Raw genomic sequence first — 22,271 nt, 5'->3', positions numbered from 1 at the left:
GAATAGAATAGAATAGAATTGAAAACTGCCTTGTCTACTGATCATTATATGCAATCAAACACAGTTGACACAGCTTTTTTTTTTTTTTTTTTACAGCTGATGAGTCAAAGTTCATTTGGTGAACTTTGTTATGTTCACTATGTTCTCTGTCAGTGCTTTTCCTTTCAATGCATTGAATTTCATGCTTTTACACTGTGCATTGTTTGCGCTGAAACGCTGAATTCCTCATACTGTCTGATAAACATGGATCACTTGAAGGTGAGTGAAAACTGAACACTGTTACTGCCTGTACTTTCATTTCAAATGTCCTTTAGCTGGTAATAGACCAACAAATCTTCTTCCCCTGTAAGCCTAAATGTAATTAAAGGAGCTCTTGAGTGATGCTGGTAATCTTAAGTGCTCGGTTTTCTGTCTAACACAGCAGTCGTGTTACGAGCTCTCTCTACCTGTGACAGAGAAAAGCAACCCCATCAGCAGAGATATTGACAGAGCGCACAGCAAACAGATGGTGCAAATACTGAAACGATGCGACGCTGAGATTTTTGAGAAAGAAATAAATCATGACCCATTTTATCAGGTTTGGCCTATTGGGTGTAAACAGGATACTAATTGCGTTTTCTTAAGTCGTTACGCTCCTAACAAGAGTTTCCCATACAATGCTGACCTGTGCATTTTGTTATTTAGAGACTGTATAGTTCACCTGTTATCCAAACGATGGTGGATGTTGCAAAGAGGGTTGAAATGATTCTGAGGGTCAGTATTTTTTTTTGTGTGTGTGTGTTTGTATTTATATGTACAAAATAATTATACACAGTACACATACATATTATGTAAACATAAACTTTTATTTTGGATGCGATTAATCGTTAGCAAGCACTAATATACAGTGCCTTGCAAAAGTATTTGCACCCCTTAATTATTTTTCGCAATATATCCTAAAACCTGCTTTACATTTTCTACATCTTACACTCCATACACCGTGATATCAAAGCTAAAAACAGATTTGTGAAAACTTAGCAAATTTATTAAAAAGAAACTTTTGAAATAATTCTATTGCATAAGTATTCATACCCTTTTCGGGGACACTTGAAATTTAGCTCCAATTTCACTGGATCATCTTTTGAGATGTTACTACACTTCAAGTGGAGTTACCGGTAATCTGTGGCAAATTCAATTGAATGGGTATGATATGGAAAGGCACACATCTCTCAATAAAAGGTCTAACAGCTGAAAATGCATATCAGCAAAAACCAAGCCAAGACATCAAAAGAACTGACTAAAGAGCTCAGAGACAGGATTATGTCAAGACACAGATCTGGGAAAGACTACAAAAAACAAACAAATCTGCTGCATTGAAGGTTCACAGAAGCATGTATCCTCCATAATCCTCAATGGAAGAAGTTTGGAACAACCAGGGCTCTTCCTAGAGCTGAGCAAATCGATCCATTGCAAACTGAGCAATTGATGGAGAAGGGCTTTGGTTAGAGTGGTGACCAAGAAGATGATGGTCACTCTGGTTGAGCTCCATGATCATACATGCAGACGGGAGAAACTTACAGAAGGACAAACTTAGAGAAGGATATCACTGCAACACTCTTTATGGCAGAGCGGCCAGACTCAAGCCTCTCCTCAGTGAAGACACATGAAAACCCACTGGAAATTTGCAAATAAGCACCTAAAGGTCTGCTGAAGCTCAGTTCCAAGCATCATGTATGGAGGAAACCAGACACTGCTCATCGCCTGCACAACACCATCCCGACAGTAAAGTGGTGGTAGCAGCATCATGTGTGTTTTTCAGCAGCAGGGACTTGTTACAGTTCTGTGTTCCTGAGTTCTGTTTTTGTTTCAGTTTCGGTGTTCCGTTTCCCCCTGTCTTCTGTGTATTTTGGTCTAGTCCTGTTTTCCCCGGTCTGTGTAATTGATTCCTCGTTAGTCTCGTCAGCTGTGTCTTGTTTCCCTGATCTGTTCTCCTGTGTATTTAAGCCCTGTGTGTTTCAGTCTTCAGTGTCGGTTCTCGTTTTTGTCACGTTAATGTAACGTTGGTGTTCAGTTTGAGTTCTGCCCGTTTTCCCTGTGTATTTGGATTCCTTTTGAATTAAACTATTGAATTGAAGTGCTCTGTCGTCATCGCCTCCTTCTACCCACACACAACCGTAACAGAAGAACCGACCAAAGAAAAGACCGTCGATCATGGATCCAGCGGTACAGATCATCCTGCTCTCCCAGGAAGATCAGTCCCTCGAGGCCCACACACAGAGGTATTTGTACTTAAGACCTTATGTTCATTATGATGACATCAGCCTCTGTGTGTTCTACCGGGCAGGTCTCAACGCTGAGACCAAAGCACGCCTGCCCGGTGATGGGCCTCCGGGGAACTTCGTTGAATTTGTGGATTGGGTGCTGTGGCATAACGGATGTTCTTTAGTCGCCTGCCCGCCAGAGCCAGAGCCCGTCGCCTGCCCGCCAGAGCCAGAGCCCGTCGCCTGCCCGCCAGAGCCAGAGCCAGTCGCCTGCCCGCCAGAGCCAGAGCCTGTCGCCTGCCCGCCAGAGCCAGAGCCAGTCGCCTGCCCGCCAGAGCCAGTTGCCTGCCCGCTAGGGTCTGTGAACGACGACACAGAGCCTTCTTCACCGCTGGTCCCGTCCAGCACAGAGACTTCTTCACCACTGGTCCCGTCCAGCACAGAGCCTTCTTCACCGCTGGTCCCGTCCAGCACAGAGCCTTCTTCACCGCTGGTCCCGTCCAGCACAGAGCCTTCTTCACCGCTGGTCCCGTCCAGCACAGAGCCTTCACCGCTGGTCCCGTCCAGCACAGAGCCTTCTTCACCGCTGGTCCCGTCCAGCACAGAGCCTTCTTCACCGCTGGTCCCGTCCAGCACAGAGCCTTCTTCACCGCTGGTCCCGTCCAGCACAGAGCCATCTTCACCGCTGGTCCCGCCCAGCACAAAGCCCTCACCGCTGGATCTGCCCAGCACAAAGCCCTCATCGCTGCCCAGCTCAGAGCCCTCTTCGCCGCTGGTCCTGCCCAGCTCTGAGCCCTCTTCATCGCTGGCTCAGGACTCCATACTGGGGAGCCTCCCCAAGAAAATTTTGGGGGGGGGGCCATACACCCCTGAACCAGCCTGTTCCGCCCTGGACGTCCAAGGGTCCGTCTCCGCCATGGCCACCCGAAAAATATGCACCGCCATGGCCGCCCGAATGGGCTTCCCCGCCATGGCCACCCGAAGGGGTTTCTCCGCCATGGCCACGCCCACAGCCTGCTCCACCGTGTCCACGCCCACAGCCTGCTCCGCCGTGGCCACGCCCTCAGCCTGCTCCGCCATGGCCACGCCCACAGCCTGCTCCACCGTGTCCACGCCCACAGCCTGCTCCGCCGTGGCCACGCCCACAGCCTGCTCCGCCATGGCCACGCCCTCAGCCTGCTCCGCCGGGTCCACGCCCACAGTCTGCTCCGCCCTGGAGGCTTCCTGCCTGGTTCCCTTGCCTTGTCTCCCCCGTCAGCCTCCAGGGCGCCCACCCTCCCACCCCTTTGGATGTTTATTAGGTGCGAGGACGCGCCTACCGGGAGGGGGGAGTAATGTTACAGTTCTGTGTTCCTGAGTTCTGTTTTTGTTTCAGTTTCGGTGTTCCGTTTCCCCCTGTCTTCTGTGTATTTTGGTCTAGTCCTGTTTTCCCCGGTCTGTGTAATTGATTCCTCGTTAGTCTCGTCAGCTGTGTCTTGTTTCCCTGATCTGTTCTCCTGTGTATTTAAGCCCTGTGTGTTTCAGTCTTCAGTGTCGGTTCTCGTTTTTGTCACGTTAATGTAACGTTGGTGTTCAGTTTGAGTTCTGCCCGTTTTCCCTGTGTATTTGGATTCCTTTTGAATTAAACTATTGAATTGAAGTGCTCTGTCGTCATCGCCTCCTTCTACCCACACACAACCGTAACAGGACTGGGGATTTGTCAGGGTAGAAGGAAAGCTCTCAACACAGCAAACTATAGAGATATCCTAAATGAAAACCTGGTCCAGAGCATTCAGAACCTCGGACTGGGCAGAAGGTTCACCTTCCAAAAGGACAATGACCCTAAGCACACAGCTAAGACAATGCTAGGCTTATGGACAACTCTGTTAATGTCCTTGAGTTACCCAGCCAGAGTCTGGGCCTAAACCCAAACCAACATCTCTGGAGAAACCTGAAAATGTCTGTCCTCATCCAACCTGACAGAGCTTGAGAGGATCTATAGAAGAATGGCAGAAAATCCCGATGTGCAAAGCTTGTCGCATCATACCCTGAAAGACTTGAGGCTGTAAATGTGCTTCAACTAAGTGCTGAGTTAAGGGTTTTAATACTTATGCAATACTTGTTGCATTTTTTATTTTTTGTAAAGTTGTCACAAATCTTTCTTTTTTTTATTTTACTTTTTTAGTATATGGAGTGTAGACTGAAGTTAAAAAAGTAATTTGAAAGCAGTTTAACATAAGGAAGCAACACAACAAAATGTGAAAAATGAATGGGTACGAATACTTTTGTTAGGCACTACATATTTCACATTTCGTTTTTAATTTGAGTCATTTTCTTTTTCTTTTAATTAATTTAAGTTCCTTTCTTTAAAAATGTTAAAACTGATTTGTCTTTGCAGGACCCAGAGGAGAGTTTGATTGTGTTAAGTGGTTGTGGAACATCAGGCCGTATTGCATTTCTTTTGGTGGTATAGAGTTTAAGAAAGATTTATTGATTTAAAAAGAAAAACAAAAAAACATTGACATTGAATGACATTTTCCTCACTGTGTTAAATTACTTTATACTTTATATTCGTCATAATCAATTTCTATTTTCTATCACCTCAGACGTCCTTTAATGAGATGTTGAACGCCCAAAGACAGAAACAGATCTGTTCGTACATCATAGCTGGAGGTGACAGGTGAATAAACAGTCTGTCTGTTTGATGCATAAGATGAGACTCCAGTGTGACACTGCAGTATTTCAGCCCTCTGTTTTTAAAGGGCCCTGCTGACATCACAGGAGGCTCCAGAGGACGACCCGGGGCTCGGAGCTCGCACGCTGGAGAAGGTGAACGCAAGAGCAGAGAGGGAACACAAACAATGCAATGCAGCTTTACCATAGTAATAAATCAGTTTCCCTGTGTTGAGACAATAGGCTATTCTTTCACATTTTCAGAAGAGCATGTGAGCGGCAACTCAATCGCAATGCCAGAGTGATTACTAAAGTGTTCTAAGTGGTTATTAACAATGTTGTGCGTTTGCTGCTCGTGTGTTGCTTATAGACTCAAGTCAAAATTGCTCACCTCAATCCATCCTTCAATATAAGTCTTTATTTTTTCACCCATTCATCACCATCTGTTAAAATCAACCCTAATTGATTAGAAAAGTAAGTGAGGTACGTTACTTTTAGATATTAAATCATTTGTATTTATATATGAATAATGATGTGATGGTTGCCTTAACAGAAACAATATTTATGACACAATTAAACATACTTAACTTTTCTAAATTCTCTAAACAGGTTTGTGCAGGAAAGAAGCATGTGCTGTTCATTGGAATATCCTGTGGCATATCGGTATGAAGTCTGTTTTCTCAAATCACATTCCATTTAGCAGCAAAAGACAATCAATTCAAATAATCAGTCTCCCCATCTTAAAATGCAATCTCCCCACTAAAAATCCAATAGTTCACACCAACTATTAGCGATAACTAATGATAACAATAAAGATATAGTTCTAAACCATTTTGGTCACGACTCTCATACTTCTTCAAAGAGGCTGAGAGTGTCCTCAGCTGACTCCTGTCCTCTGGGTAAAAGGCCAGTATGCGGGCCGCAAGCCTCTCATTCCTCAGCGCGATCAGTCCCCCCCGGGCGAGTTTTTGGATGAGTTTGGCTGCTCGCCCTCAGGCAAGCTTCATTTCTCATTTGGGGCTCGAGAGGAAGATGAAGTGTCACTTGCAGCATCGGAGGGCGGGCTTATGCCTTCTGACGTGGATGACTCCTCTGTGCTGCCGCCTTTGGGGTGTGGTAGCGCAGTCTGAGGCTGACGCAGAGTTGGCAGCCGTGCTTTCCTACACTGTACAAAGAAAAAAAAAATCTGTTTAATTGTTAAAGTGGCGTTACGTTACGAAAGTGCGGACTCATTGGAAGACCGCAAGTAAGCTACTTAGGGTGCCAGTTGGAACAGGGCCTAAACCCTCCGGGCTACGAAGGTGATGGCGCAGGCTCTCGGTTGGGCGATGTCCACGTTACTGGTCCAGGAGCGCCACTCTTGGCTCAACCTTGCGGAGATGTGGGATTCAGTGAAAGTGCACTTTCTAAATGCCCCCATCTCCCAAGGTGGCCTGTTCACAATTAAATTCTTCAGGCGCCCACCCAGGGATAGTGCAGTGCATGTGTTGAAAATCAAGATTGCGGCGATAGACCTACGGTTCGCCTTTGAAAGGTCGAGCATCAAGGTAGTTGATGCTTTACCAAGGGTTGCGACCTTCGTAAAGACGCAAGGAAAATTCTCTCTTCTTGACTGAACAGCTTTTGTAACTATATTTGTAATGTACATTTTATTTATAAAGTGCAGTGTCATTTTATATTCTATTACAGTTTCTGTACCCGAATAGGCCTAGACCTATACCTAAAAATCCAAAAAACACTATTTCATTTGTTTGTGCTATTGCTGCTTTTATTTGTTCTTATTTAATTACTGATTGTTTACCTATCCTTTAATAATGCTTGAAATTTATATTAGTTAATTATTTTTTCTGTGGTATTTTTGTTTAAAACCATAGGCAAAAGTTCCTTGTGGAAAAGTTCTTTAGCCTGTTTTTGTTCATGGAATTCAGCTGCAACTAAATGTTTTGCAAAAAGACTTTTGTGTGTGTGTGTGTGTGTGTGTGTGTGTGTGTGTGTGTGTGTGTGTGTGTGAAATGTGAATGATTTTTTTTTTTGTTACTTATTGGAATCAAAACTAGGAATCGATAAGAATTGGAATTGATAAGCAGAATCGGAATCGCTAAATTTCACACAATACCCAACCCTACATATAATGCATGCTCATATCAAAGCCACCTGTGAGTGTGCTTCATGATGCTCTTCTATTTCAAAGGCACCATTTGTTGCTGGGCAACTGGATTTTTGTCTGAACCACTTAGACATCTTCACCCCAGTGCTTCTGGGATTCAATCCCGTACATATGGCGAGGTAAGGCTAATCAAGACAAAAACAAATGCCTTTCTGTTTATTACGAACTTATAATTCAATTTATTTTTTATCAATAACAACAACAGATTGCTAACACTCATGCCATCCTTACAGGAGTGAGCTAATGCAGGACTGTTCGTTTCACTTTAAAGATGTTGCAGAGAGGATGGCTGCAGAGCAGAGACATAAAAAAGCATACGTGCTGAATCCTGTATTGGGGGTTTGAGAAATTGCATTGACATAAATATTTAAATGAACATAAACAATAAATATCAATGTTCTTACTCCTTCCGCCAGTCATACGCAGTAATGATGCTGTTGTCGTAGTTGAAGAACCTCTGGTTTCTCTTCAGGCTGAGGCCATCAGTGGATCGTCCAGGATGAAAGGAGGCAGTGCAACAAAAATCATTCTGGAAACTATTCTTCTGGCCGGACATGAAGCTGCATTTAGAGACAAGATGATGACACCTGAGTATGTTTTCAATTTCAGTTATGTTTTAATTTCATGTACACATATATATTTAAAATATTAAAATATGAACAGTATTATTTTGTTTTGTATATGCACAGTATCTCACAAAAGTGAGTACACCCCTCACATTTCAGCAAACATTTAAGTATATCTTCTCAAGGGACAATACTATAGAAATAAAACTTGGATATATTTTAGAGTAGTCAATGTGTTGCTTGTATAGCAGTATATATCAACTGTCCTCTGAAAATAACTCAACATACACCCATTATTGTCAAAATACCTGGCAACAAAAGTGAGTACACCCTAAGTGATAATAGCTGTGTGTCGTTTCACCATGCAAAGTCACATGTCCTATTCATCATGTTCATGGTTCCCTTTCAAGGGAACTCCCGTTGCGTCGAGAATGACGCTATGGGGAACGCTTTGCGTGATGACGTCTTGAAGCACATGTAAAATCAGTCCAATGGTGTAGCGGGACGTCAGAGGCGGGTGACGTCACGTACCAGGAAGCTATAAAAGCCGGCCCGAAACAGAAAACGAAAGCTTTCTGAGTCTTCAGTCGCGCTCTGTGTTGAATCTGTCCTTGTTATTTGGTGTTGTCTGTCTATATATATATATATTTATTCAGATATGGCGAGCAAGCAGCAGTATCGAGTGTGTGTCCATCCCTGCCCGCGTTATTTAACGGGAGGTGACACACACACTCTTTGTGTTGTTTGTTTGGGAGAGGAGCATGCCCAGTCAGCACTCGAGGGTGGTGACTGTGTGCATTGCTGTGCGCTTCCATTGCGGACGCTCCGATCCCGGTTGGCTCGGTTCAATCCCGACCACGTTCCCCAGGGCTCGGGTCCCGCCGCGGCTGAGGCTCGGCGGCGATCTCAGACCTGGGGTTCGCAAATGGATCTGTCAGTGGATGTTGAGACGGGCTCTGCCTTATCTCAGCCTCTTACTGACAGATCCAGTGCCTCTCATCAGGGTGTGGAAGCACGCGCTGCGGTTTCTTCCCCCCCGATAGAGGCACCAATACTGCAACTATCCAGCTCTGAGGAGTTGGATGTTGTAAGTATTGATGCTGAGTCTGAGGATTCGCCACCTCAGTCTCATGCTTTTGAGGAACTGCTCGATGTGATCACGAGAGCAGTTGACAGATTGTCTATTGAGTGGCCAGAGGATAGGCAGGACGTTCGTTCAAAAAGCAAACTCGACGAACGCTTCCTGCCATCTCGTGCTCAGCCCCAGCGTAGGAGCCTGCCGTTTTTCCCCGATCTCCACACCGAGGTGTCGAGATCGTGGGGGAGACCAGTCTCTTACAGAGTTTACACACCACACACCTCTCTATATTCCACTATTTCACAATATAAAGAGCATGGTTATGGGGAGATGCCGAAGGTGGAAGAGACGCTCGCGGGCTATCTCTCTCCAGCAACGGCATCTTCCCTGAAGGCTCCTACACTTCCCTCAAAGCCAGTAAAGTTGACATCTTCCCTGATTAATAAGTCGTATGCAGCCGCTGGTCAAGCTGCAGCGTGTCTGCATACGATGTCTATTTTACAAGCCTATCAGGCAGAATTATTGGGGGATTTAGAGGAGGGCGGGGGAATCGGTCCCGACACTGTGGCTGAACTGCGCAGAGCCACGGATGTTTCTCTCAGAGCCACCAAGGAGACCGCTAAATCTATCGGGCGGTCTATGGCAGCCCTGGTGGCTACTGAGAGGCATCTGTGGCTCAACCTGAGCGATATTAAGGACAAAGAAAAGCATGTTCTGTTAGACGCTCCGGTTTCCACTGCCGGGTTATTTGGGGATGCAGTAAATATTGCGGTTGCAAAATCACAAGAAGCCGCTAAACAAGCATCTGCTCTTCAAAAGCTTCTTCCCCGCCGTTCTTTCTATGAGGCTGCTGAGCGGGAGCAGCCTCACTCCTCTAAAAAGGGTGCTGAGCATCGTGCCACTCAGAAGCAGAGCGTGTCCTCCCGTGCTCCCCCACAAAAATCTCGGGGACACGGAGGGCGCGCTCAAACCCAGCAGTCTTCGAGGGGTAGAACGGATCTGCGGACCGTTATTACCGCCAAGAAGGCTGCTGGGAAAAAATCCTGACGTCCGAGGGCTCAGGATTAATGAGGGTAGTCCCCCCCGAAGCAGAGCGGTTAACACCTCTTTTTACGGTGCCCGTCTCTCTTCGGTACCCTCAGGGGACCGTTCTGCCAACCCTGCCGCCATCGGTGTTACAGGGCGCAGCGGTCTCCGGCGAGCACATATCTCAAGGACCACCCGGAAACGTAGTGGCCTCGGGATGCCCGCCCCCTCCGAGGAGGGTGTTAGAGCAGTCTGTTCGGTCGCTCCCTGCCGGTGCGCCGTTACAGGGCGTCGAATTGACTGCTCAACAACAACAAAATCCAGAAACCAGTCTCGAGAGGCTGGTACCTCTAGTAGAATCTTTGACAGCGTGGAAGCTACTGTCAAATGTTTCTCGTTGGGTCCTGCAGACCGTAGAAAAAGGGTATCAGATACAATTCAAGAAACGCCCACCTCGGTTTATGGGGGTCCTACCCACAGTGGTGGGCCCCGAGCAGGTTCTGGTTATGGAACAGGAAGTAAACACTCTGTTAGAGAAAGGGGCCATAGAATATGTACCTCCCTCCGACAGGGAAACCGGGTTTTACAGCCGGTACTTCATAGTTCCAAAAAAGGACGGGGGATTGCGTCCCATTTTGGATCTTCGAGTTCTGAACGAGTCAGTCATGCAGCTCAAGTTCAAAATGTTGACATTGAGACAGATCGTGCCACAGATCAGGTCCGAGGACTGGTTTGTCACGATAGATCTCAAGGACGCATATTTCCATATTTCCATCCGTCCGTGTCATTGGAAGTTCCTGAGGTTTGCTTTCGGGGGCAAAGCATACCAATATCGTGTTCTTCCATTCGGCCTAGCTTTATCACCCCGCACTTTCACGAAATGTATGGATGCAGCTCTGGCGCCTCTGCGCCTTCAGGGGATTCGCATCATGAACTACATCGACGATTGGTTGATTTTAGCTCAGTCGCATCAGTTGGCGGTTCAACATCGAGATGTTGTTCTCGCCCACATGAAAGAGCTGGGGTTACGGCTGAACGCCAAAAAGAGTGTGCTTTCTCCACTCCAGAGAACCACTTTCCTAGGCGTGGTTTGGGACTCAGTGTCGATGCAGGCGCGCCTGTCACCGCCACGTATAGAGTCCATCCTTGCAGCTGTGAAAAGTGTAAAGCTAGGCCAGCTACTCACTGTCAAACAGTTCCAGAGACTGTTGGGTCTCATGGCAGCAGCTTCCAACGTGATACCTTTTGGACTGCTACACATGAGGCCCCTGCAGTGGTGGCTCAGGACCAGGGGGTTTTCCCCGAGGGGCAACCCATTTCGCACAATCAGGGTCACGCGGCGATGCTTACGTGCCCTGGTTATGTGGAAGAAACCTTGGTTCCTGTCCCAGGGCCCAGTGTTGGGAGCTCCTTGTCGTCGCAAACTGCTAACGACGGATGCTTCCCTCACGGGTTGGGGAGCGATCCTGGAGGGTCGCTCAGCTCAAGGTCTGTGGGAAGACCATCATCGTTCCTGGCATATCAATCGCCTAGAGATGTTAGCTGTCTTCCGGGCTCTGAGGAGCTTTATCACAGATCTCAGGGGACACCATGTGCTAGTACATACGGACAACACGTCGGTAGTCGCCTATATCAACCATCAAGGGGGTTTGCGCTCGCGCCCGTTATCCAACTTGGCACGCCATATCCTCTTGTGGTCCCAGGGGAAGTTACTGTCACTCAGGGCAGCTTACATCCCCGGGGTACAGAATATAGGAGCAGACACTCTGTCGAGGCAGGGGCCGAGGCCCGGGGAATGGAGGCTCCACCCCGAGGTGGTGGAGCTGATATGGAGGGAGTTTGGCCAAGCACAAGTGGATCTGTTTGCGTCTCGAGAGACGTCTCACTGTCCACTCTGGTTCTCCCTCACGCATCCAGCTCCTCTGGGACTGGATGCTATGGTACAGACGTGGCCGAGGCTACGTCTGTACGCCTTTCCCCCAGTTGCTCTGCTCCCGGGAGTTCTGGAGAGAGTTCGCAGGGACCGGGTTTGCCTGCTTCTAATAGCCCCGCGTTGGCCGGGCAGAGTATGGTTTCCCGATCTGGTCTCCCTCCTCGACGGGCATCCTCTGGAGTTACCCGTCAGGAGAGACCTTCTGTCCCAGGCAGGGGGCTCAATATTTCACCCCCGCCCAGAACTGTGGAACCTGTGGGCTTGGCCTCTGAGGGGGCCCAGCTCATAGAGTCAGGTCTCTCAACTGAGGTTGTTGAGACCATTCTACAGTCCAGAGCTCCCTCCACGAGGAAACTTTATGCCCTGAAGTGGAGAGTATTCACTTCTTGGTGTAGTGACCGTCGGTTGGACCCAGTCCACTGCCCAATTGGTACAGTGCTGGAGTTCCTGCAGGACCGGTTCACTGCAGGTCTGACCCCGTCCACTTTAAAGGTCTATGTGGCGGCCATAGGTGCTTACCACATTCCTTTGGGTGGAATGTCTGTGGGGAAGGACCCTCTGGTATCTCGTTTCCTTCGTGGCACTTGGAGGCTGAGGCCTGCAGTCCGCTCTAGGGTGCCGCCATGGGACTTGTCCATTGCTCTACAAGGCCTGTCCCTGGCCCCCTTTGAGCCCATTGAGGAGGTTTCGGAAAAGTTTCTGACTTTGAAAGCTATTTTCCTTCTTGCCATTTCTTCTCTTAAGAGAATTGGGGATATTCAAGCATTGTCGGTTGCTCCGTCCTGCTTAGAGTTTGCTCCGGGTATGGTGAAAGCTTTTCTCCATCCCAGACCGGGTTATGTCCCCAAGGTCCCCACTAATGTGGCCAGACCTATTATTCTGCAGGCCTTCTGTCCTCCTCCCTTCCAGAATGCGGACCAGGAGGCTAATAATTTGCTTTGCCCAGTTCGGGCGTTAGACGCCTACGTCCACAGAGCTGCCCTGTGGCGCAGAAGTGATCAGTTATTTGTTTGCTTTGGCTCCCCTAACAAGGGAGGGCCGGTGTCTAAGCAAAGAATGAGCAAGTGGGTGGTCGAGGCTATCTCACTTGCTTATGAGGCGGCTGGGCAGCCTTCTCCTTTGGCTGTCCGGTCGCACTCTACAAGGAGTATGGCGGCCTCTAAGGCCCTTATTTCAGGAGTTTCTCTACAGGATGTCTGTGATGCGGCAGGCTGGTCCTCACCGCACACTTTCGTCAGGTTTTACTCTTTGGATCTAGACTCTGCTCCAGGGTCTCATGTTTTGTCATCCTAGTGCTGCTCTATTAGATTACACACAGGACAGACATTCGTAGCTATGGAGGCGTTGGTATAGACGTTCCCCATAGCGTCATTCTCGACGCAACGGGAGTTCCCTTGAAAGGGAACGCCTCGGTTACGACTGTAACCTCGGTTCCCTGAAGAGGGAACGAGCGTTGCGTCGCCTTGCCATATCTCCTTCATGCCTGTCAGCTCGACTTCAGACTTTTACGAAGCTTTCGTTTTCTGTTTCGGGCCGGCTTTTATAGCTTCCTGGTACGTGACGTCACCCGCCTCTGACGTCCCGCTACACCATTGGACTGATTTTACATGTGCTTCAAGACGTCATCACGCAAAGCGTTCCCCATAGCGTCATTCTCGACGCAACGCTCGTTCCCTCTTCAGGGAACCGAGGTTACAGTCGTAACCGAGGCGTTTTGTCTGCTTGACAGGACCATACAAATTTGTGTATCTTGTATTAGAGTAGTTACAATTTGTGCTTTCTCTAAAGATTTGAGAATTAGAATAGTTGCTCTCCACAAAGATGGCATAGGCTATAAGAAGATTGGTAACACCCTGAAACTGAGTTACAGTGGCCAGGGTCACACAGAGGTTTTCCAAGACGAGTTCCACTTGGAACAGGCCTCGCAAAGGGTCGATCAAAGAAGTCGCGTCCTCGTGCTGTGCGTCAGGTGCAGAAGCTGGGTTAAAAAAACAGACGCATGAGTGCTGCCAGCATTGCTTTAGAGGTTGCAGAAGTGGAAGGTTGGCTTGTCAGTGCTCAGACCATACCTCACAAGAAAGCCCACAAACAGTTTGCTGAAAGCAACCTGCCCAAGAGCATGAATTACTGGAACCATGTCCAGTGGTCTGATGAGACTATATAAACTTGTTTGGCTCAGATGGTGTCCAGCATGTGTGGCGATGCCCTGGTGAGGAGTACCAAGAAAACGGTGTCTTGCCTACAGTCGAGCATGGTGGTGGTAGCATCATGGTCTGGGGCTGCATGAGTACTGCTGGTACTGGGGAGCTGCGCTTCATTAATGGAAACATCGATTCCAACATCTACTATGACATTCTGAAGCAGAACATGATGCGCTCCCTTCAGAAACTGGGCCGAACGGCATGAGAACGACCCCAAACACACCGCCAAGATGACAACTTTTTGCTGAGGAAGCTGAAGGTGAAGGAGATGGAGTGGCCAAGTATGTCTCCAGACCTGAACCCTATTGAGCACCTGTGGTGATCCTCATGCGGAAAGTGGAGAAGCACCATGTGTCTAACAGTCATCAGCTCCGTGATGTCATTATGGAGGAGTAGAAGAGGATCCCAGCAACAACCTGTGCAGCTCTGGTGAACTCCATGCCTAGGAGGATTAAGGCAGTGCTAGATAACAATGATGCTCACACAAAATATTGACACTTGTTTTGACATGTTCACTTAGGGTGTACTCACTTTTGTTGCCAGCTATTTTGACAATAATGGCTGTATGTTGAGTTATTTCAGAGAACAGTAAATATATACTGCTATACAAGCAGCACATTGACTACTCTAAAATATATCCAAGTTTCATTTCTAGTATTGTCCCTTGAGAAGATATACTAAAATGTTTGCTGAAATGTGAGGGGTGTACTCACTTTTGTGAGATACTTTATAGATCAATAAGTCAAGACACCATGTGTTTTTGCTTTACTTTATATCATCAAAATAATTTAACTTTAATAGTGTGAACTTTTTTTTATAAGTTATACAAGATTCGACTAGTTTTTCTCTCGCTTTTACTGTCACCCATTTTTGAGCATAGACATGAAATTGCACTATCCAAACTTAAACGGTTGCAATCCATGAATGCTTTGGAATACAGACATAAGGTTGTTGTTTTTTTAAAGAAGATTATTGCTCAAGTTAAAAAAAGTGTAAAAAAGTTATCGAAGTTTAGGTTTACTGTAAAGCAAATGTACTGCACTAAACATTTTTAATTTTAAACGAAATATACTCTAAAATAATATTTACTCTAAAAATGCTATAAAATCAAAGACATACGGCTAAGTTGTGTTCCAAATTTAAAGTTGATATCACAAAAATTGAAGTTCCTATGATTTTTTCTTTTTTGCCGCTTTACCAAAAATAGCCACCGGGTGACACCCACATTACATTGAATTCTTTTTGATGCGTTCTCCTCTAACAAATTAATACATTTCTGTCACAATATCACTTCTATCACAAAACAGTAACGATACATTCACCATAATGTACCTCAAACTGAGCAGCGTATCACTGAGAAAGGTCCTGCTCAAATCGTCCTTGCGATGGAGGTTCGGGATGAATAACTAGTTCTTCCAATGTTTCATCATCGGACTCGTGCTCGGATTGATATGGTAAAATCAACATCATCGTTACTGTCTTTACAGTGTGTACAATCCCTGAGGACTGAGGAAGCCTCCTGAGCTGAAGTTCAGTTCTGTCAGGACGACTATCGTCAAATACGATTGACAATTAGCATACAGTTAGGATTGGCGGTATGGTTCTGTTCTGGGCAAGAACTCCCTGTGCATCCGTGCAGTCTAGCATGGATAAGAGCAGGGAGAGCAGCAATACCCGCCCTTAGGGTTATTAGAACAGAACCAACATGAATGTATGCAGATATCATTAATTCAAGATTTTAAAGTACAACATATTTCGAGAATTTATTGTGATTCAAAGGGGAATCAGAATGCCAAATCCTGACTGACGAGAGGAGGAGCTGGGGATGGAGGAGGGTAATTAGCTCCTGAGAAACGTGATAGCTGCTGATAATACTGAAGGAGCTTGTATATATATATATGGTGATAGGTGTCGTATAGGTAGACGTGGATCAGCTGAGAGTCAGCTGATGCGAGCTTGACTAACGTGACCTGCCAGAACTGATGCTACGCTTAATTTATGGTAATTTATGTTTACCTTCAGACAAGCTCTGTAAGCGGTAGACCAATCGTAACAGACTGGGCCGTCTGACCAATCATAGTAGAGCAGGCTCGTGGAAAGGAGGGGTTTAGAGAGACTGATTCATCCGACGAGTCGTTTGAGAATCATTGAAAAATGTGGTGATGTGCAATGTGTATTATAAGAAAATGAAAGTGTGTTTTGACCTTTGATGCATGTAAACCTAGGAAAACAAAATTAGGAACCTTTAAAGGGGTCATATAATGCCATTTTTGTACAAGTTAATATGATTCTTTAGTGTCTAAATTAAAAGTTTGTAATATACTTTAATTAAAAATTCTCATTAGTATTGTAAGAAAACACTCATTTTACCTGGTCAAAAACAGTTCTGTTTTCAGCACGCCATTTAAGTGCATGTGTCTTTAAATGATAATGAGCTTTGCTCACCCCGCCCCTCTGTTTCTGTGGGGCGTTTTGACAACACATGTGGAGTGTTGCCTTGTGGAGGACACATCTGTGCAACCGTATCAATTTGAACTTGAGTCGACCCGGAACAAGATGACGGCCCCAAAGAAGTTCGACAATTAAGGCTCGTTTCTGAATGGTTGGTTAACGTAATGTCACTTTGATCTATCTTTGTATGTACTGGCAGGGTAGAGTAGTGAGATACGAACGCTAACGTTATGTGTTTACTGATGTATACGTTAGTTCATTGACAGATTGATGTTACAGCTAATGGTCATGAAAACCTTTTTTCTTTAGCTTTATACTGACCCTCGTTTATAAAGCAGTCTGGTGAGAAATGATTCGAGCAAACATGAAAGCATTGACGTTGATCGCGGGGAATATTCCCTTCAAAAACAAAACTCAGCCACTTCAGCGGTTCGGATTTAGGAACATCAAAATAACTGCTGTGTTCGTTATTACACCCAAGAACAGAACACCACAATCGCTTAGACGCCATTCTGCACCAGCGTATCAACAATGGCGGACTATGATGACAGCTCGCTCACGAGCGAGGGCGGGTCTGTGTTGAAACGCTGCTGTCAACCAACAATCGTGGGAGGGGCGTCCGACCGTGTGACGTCAATTTGAGACGGGGGAAAACATATAAGGAGATTTAAAAAAAACCACTGGATGGATTTTTATTATTATATGATGGTTGTGTACAGGCACTGCCAACACACATTTCAGTACAATCAACTTGTAAAAGTGCATGTACCATTATATGACCTCTTTAAAATAGCATAATAAGGGCACTTTAAGGGCTTTGTCAGTATAATGTAATTTAAGTTGATATAACTTGTACAGTCAATTTGATTATACTTAAAAAATGGCAGTAAGGCAGTAACTGAACTGAGTAGGTGAAATAGTTTTTGTGTGTATATATTGCACATATTAAGCATATATCAGTATTATATTGCATATATGAATGTGTGCGTGTGTGTGTGTGTGTGTGTGTGTGTGTGTGTGTGTGTGTGTGTGTGTGTATACATATCCCTCATGAGTAATGTACTAAAATTTAATGTGTCATCCAGATATATGTCTGCCTGGATCTCAGCGAGTGAGATGGTTTATGACACTACTTACTCACGCAGTGATGAACTTGCAGCCCTTATTCACAAAGCAGGAGAGAGGTAGAACCAACATTTCACTGCTTTCTAACACATAAGCCTTGGAGTTTTCCCATGCACATGAATAGGCTGAACTACAGGTGCATGTAGTAAAAAGTGGAGAATTGATCTCAATAATGAAGGTTTCATCATAATGAAAGGCTCACGTATGATTTATTTCTGTAAATGTTTCAACAGCCTTCAAATGAAAGCACATGTGTACTATCTTGGATGGAAAACTCTTGGCATAATAGGAATGACTGATGCCAGTGAATGTATCCCAACATATGGAGCAGGTGCTGTTTACAGTGTCATTTTATTATGATATGTTATTTCAATTTGTTAATTTGACAAATGGGTGAATTAATAACAGCGCAAGCATACTCATATTGGAAAATGTTTTAACCAAGAATTTCATTTTTTCAGATTTTGGTGACATCAGAGGTTTCATCAACAACGGTTTCAGCGAAATGAAAAACAAAGAAGGAGATCTATCTTATTTGGTGAGCTCAAAGCAATTGATTTAACAACAAAGAAGGGATAGATTGTGCAAAAAATATTTTTTTTTACTGCATAATTTACTCATTCTCATGTCGTTTTAAACCTGTATGCATTTTTGCATGCATATTGCAAAAGTACTGTATCCCTTTAAATGTGAAACAATTGCAGTAATCGAACACCATTGGCAATACATGTATATGAATATTATAATAACATTTATTAACAGCTATTAATATATTAACTATTTTAGGGACCAGAATTCATAATTGGTCACAAGGATTTTGTGGACACCATCTTACATAGCCTGAGTCAAAATGACATGATCTTATTTCTGTTTACAGTGAATGGTGAGCAAACATGAATCAGTTACGATTTAAATGCATTTGACAATATGGTTAAATTGGAAAATGAGCAGTTCCTTGAGTATGTTTTAAATATATTTTAATGTCTCTCTCCAGATGACCTAAATGAGGTGACTGTGCTGGCCAATCAACTGAGGCAAAGGACATCTAATTTGCATGCAATTGCTCATGACCTTGAGAAATTCACCATTCCTGTGAGTAAAATGAGTGAGCTGGAATTTTGCCTGGAACAAAAACTCACTTCCTAACACAGTTCCCTTCCACTACATTTCTTACAAATGCATAAGGTTGTTTATGTAATCAGGTAATATTTGCATCGACTTAGCATTTTATTTTTGAGTACAAATAAGTAATAAACTAAGTAAACTAAGTAATAATAATAATAATAATAATTATATATATATTGTCCTACTGATCCTACTTTGTGTATATATTCCAACCTTTAGAAGGATTTCAGTACAAAAGGCATTCAGATTTTAGTTTTTCACAAAAAAAAAATTGTTTTATTTCTCATATATTTTTAGAAATCAATTTCAGACAGGTTTGTTAGGTAAGAAGTTAACAAGTTGCAAAAGGATGAAACCAACTAATATTTTGTGAAAACTGAATAGAGATTATCGAAGTGTCAAAATACCGCAAGCCCCCCCCCCCCCGCCCCCTCCCCCACTTAATACAATTAATTTGCTTGTTTGACAGGTACTTATATTTATTGTTTCAGGAAACAGTTTGCCACATGTTTGAAACAGTCCTGAATATCACATGGCCTTTTTCTTCAGCGAAGGACAACTCAGTTGTAATGGTAAGTAATATTTAGTTGACATACTTGTATTGTAATACCTAGCTGTATACGTAAAGATTTCAATCCTCCTTTTATTTAACAGAGACAGCACTGGGAGCTTTCAACCAAATTGTGTCTTAATGCAATCAGCACAGGAGCTCATGTACTGAAGGGAAAAGTCTACATGAATTACATGATAGATCTCAGAGTAACTAACAGCAAGTTGTACAGGAGAGCCATCAACATTTTACAGGTATCAGTAATGCATGTTTCTGTACTGATCTCTTAAAGAAACTATATAATGAATGTCATGCCTTATCAAACCACAATGCATCATGCAAAAACTATTACCTGGAAAATACCTTGGTAACCACATACCAAAACCCTGACATGGTAACAAAGAGTTATGCAAAGACCAATCATAATTTTCTTCAGATCATTTGTATGGTGAATTTTAGCTTTCAATTTTGAAAAGTAATTGAGCTGGAACTGTAATATGACCCCTTTGTGCTTGGTCGTTTAATTATACACCATCACTGTCAGCGGTTCACAGGCTGCTCCAAAACCGAGTGTGAAAGTGCTCTGCTGAGAGCCGTCTACAGCACAGATGATCTGACTGAAGACATGACCGCAGCAGATGTCCACACACACACAGATGCAGCTAACACTCGGGAGCGAGTAAGAACTGGTTTATTTATCTTGAACATCTGTGGAGGCAGACAGAAGTTTGAAAGATTTTAAAATTGTCAGGTTACATAGCCTAACACTTATTGTTAAAGTTTTTTTTTTTTTTTTTTTTTACACAAACAAAGAATAGTAGATAACATTTTACAATAAAGTGCTATTAGTTAACATTTGTTAACGTTAAAGTCCACGTGAAACGAAAGTTGCAACCAACTTTACTTCAGTGTTGTGACGTATTTCCAAGTGAAACGGAATATTGAATAGAGGGCAGGGTTTTACTTTAGCGCACCTCCTCTCCATCCCTCGCTCAAGGAATTAAAATTAGCCCATGAATTACTCACCCTCAAGTCATCCAAGGTGTTTATGACATTCTTCTTTCAGACGAAAACAATCGGAGTTATATTAAAAAATGTCCTGGCTCTTCCAAGCTTTATAATGGCAGTGAAATGCTGTTTCTGTTTTGAAGTCCATAAAAGTGCATCTATCCATCATAAAAGTGCATCTATCCATCATAAAAGTGCATCTATCCATCATAAAAGTGCTGCACACGGCTCCGGGGGGTTAATAAAGGCCTTCTGAAGTGAAGTGATGAGTTTGTGTAAGAAAAGCCATTATAAAGCTTGGAAGAGCAAGGACATTTTTTAATATGACTCAGATTGTATTCGTCTGAAAGAAGAATGTCATAAACACCTAGGATGACTTGAGGGTGAGTAAATCATGGGTTAATTTTCATTTTTGGGTGAACTATCCCTTTAAGGATACTCAACCCAAGCTGTCAAACTGACTGCATCAGAGAAGGAAAACCATTCCAGAGCAGAAGCAAATTTTCAGATTTGTTTTATCACGACAAACAATTTTGTTCTGTGTGTGCAGGGGTTAATTATTCACCACTAGACTAATGTGCGCTGACAAAGTAAATAGGGTAAATTTGGAATGGGTCACTGGTGTCCAACACTCAAATGATGATTTTTTTCAGTTTACCCAGGCAGCAACATAGTGTCGGCCCACATCTGGGGCGTGTGGAATCCAGGTGTACCAGATGTGGGCCGGATCTGAGCCGAGAATGTTGCTGTCTGGGTAAAAACAACCAACAAGACATCAACATGGTGACATTGAGTGATTAAAGATTAAAGCTTCTAGAGTCACCATGCAGAATTGCAAAAAATGTGAAACATTTTTTTTAAACAGGTGTTGCCAGACAAACAACTAGCCCCGCCCCAAACGTACACCACTGGTTGAGTAGAGCAGAGGTTTGATGGAACCACATTGTTTACACTTTTGCTCCGAATGGCTTAGTTGGCTTTGCATATTAAATGAAGCAATGTGTTATTTCACTCTAAAAACTGCTGGGTTGTGTTAACCCAATTTTGGGTCAAATATGGTCTCACCCAACGTTGGGTTAAAAATTCAATTTAAAAATGGACAAACCCAGCCGTTGGTTTACATTTTTAATGTAACCAATGCAATTTGTCCATTTTTAAATAGCATTTTTGTCCATTTTTGATTTTGTCCAAAATGCAATTTGTCCATTTTTAAATTGCATTTTTTAACCCAACGTTGGGTGAGACCATATTTGACCCAAAATTGGGTTAACACAACCCAGCAGTTTTTAGAGTGTTATAAAGGCAGATTTAACTGTAAACCTGATATGTCAACCAGGTTGTCCCGACTGCACTGTTGATGATCCAGAGTGGCTGCACTCATGCTGAAGCACAGCGTCATTTGGACTGTCATCCTGTGATTCGAGATGCAGTGAGCGCCTGCCTCAACTCCTCAAAAACAAGAGCACTGTGGACTGAACACACGAAAAAATGATGCATAAATGTTACAATTAAGTATGGTTTCATTTATACTTTGCAAGTGTGCAAATTTAATAAAAATGTTTAAAAAGAATGATCCATATTTTTTTCTGTGAGGTTTACCTATAAAATTGTTTGGAAATTATGCATTCTCACAATGAAGGGCCATTTTTTAAGATACAGGGCCCTATTTTAACGATCTGAAACGCAAGTATCAAACATGAAACGCAAGTAACTTTGTGGGCGGATCTCGGGCGCTGTTGCTATTATACCGGCGGGATAAATGACTCTTGCGTCCGATGCAAATCTAAAATGGGTTGGTCTGAAGTAGCTACATTACTCATAGTTTGGGTGTAACGTGAAATAAACCAATCAGAGCATCATCTCACATTCCCTTTAAAGGTGGTATCAGTGATTTCAGGCCCCAAAATATTTTGATCACATTCATCTAATCTTTCCTAACGATCCGCTAGCTGCCCGCCCCATAAGCATGCCCTCAAAAACCCGCATCTCTGTAGGCAGCCTCTGAGATCTGCACACAAAAACAAATGGTTTAGCCAAACACTCAAAACCAAAACAAATAGTGTTCCAATCAATCACCGACAGGGGGAGGGTGTTGTGAGGTTTTGAGCCAGCTTCTTCTTCAGCTCTGACTTCGCGTGCAGCCGTGCAC

General features: G+C 44.2%; 1 protein-coding gene across 3 annotated transcripts; it reads left to right on the top strand.

Annotated features, from left to right (window-relative positions):
• The first annotated feature begins 149 nt into the window (after nt 1-149).
• Nucleotides 150-21,708, top strand: gckr (glucokinase (hexokinase 4) regulator). Of its 3 annotated transcripts, XM_084393266.1 has the most exons (20): nt 150-258; nt 422-577; nt 685-753; nt 4,618-4,686; nt 4,826-4,899; nt 4,982-5,048; nt 5,502-5,555; nt 7,084-7,178; nt 7,293-7,398; nt 7,532-7,650; nt 17,400-17,498; nt 17,673-17,770; nt 17,901-17,977; nt 18,226-18,322; nt 18,434-18,531; nt 19,056-19,136; nt 19,219-19,368; nt 19,659-19,793; nt 20,988-21,049; nt 21,459-21,597. In XM_084393266.1, exons 1-19 carry the CDS (start codon nt 244-246, stop codon nt 21,036-21,038), a joined length of 1,710 nt encoding a protein of 569 aa, XP_084249392.1. In that variant the 5' UTR covers nt 150-243; the 3' UTR covers nt 21,039-21,049; nt 21,459-21,597. The 3 variants fall into 3 exon arrangements, with proteins under 3 accessions (XP_084249392.1, XP_084249390.1, XP_084249391.1); XM_084393264.1 differs by lacking the exon at nt 20,988-21,049 and having other exon boundaries at nt 21,459-21,708; XM_084393265.1 differs by lacking the exon at nt 21,459-21,597 and having other exon boundaries at nt 20,988-21,359.
• Nucleotides 21,709-22,271: the final 563 nt, after the last annotated feature.

This window comes from Rutilus rutilus, assembly GCF_951802725.1.
Source record: "Rutilus rutilus genome assembly, chromosome: 21".
In the NCBI taxonomy this organism is placed as follows: Eukaryota; Metazoa; Chordata; class Actinopteri; order Cypriniformes; family Leuciscidae; genus Rutilus; species Rutilus rutilus.
Note: the sequence above shows the minus strand (reverse complement) of the source record. Positions and strands in the feature narration are given on the sequence as shown.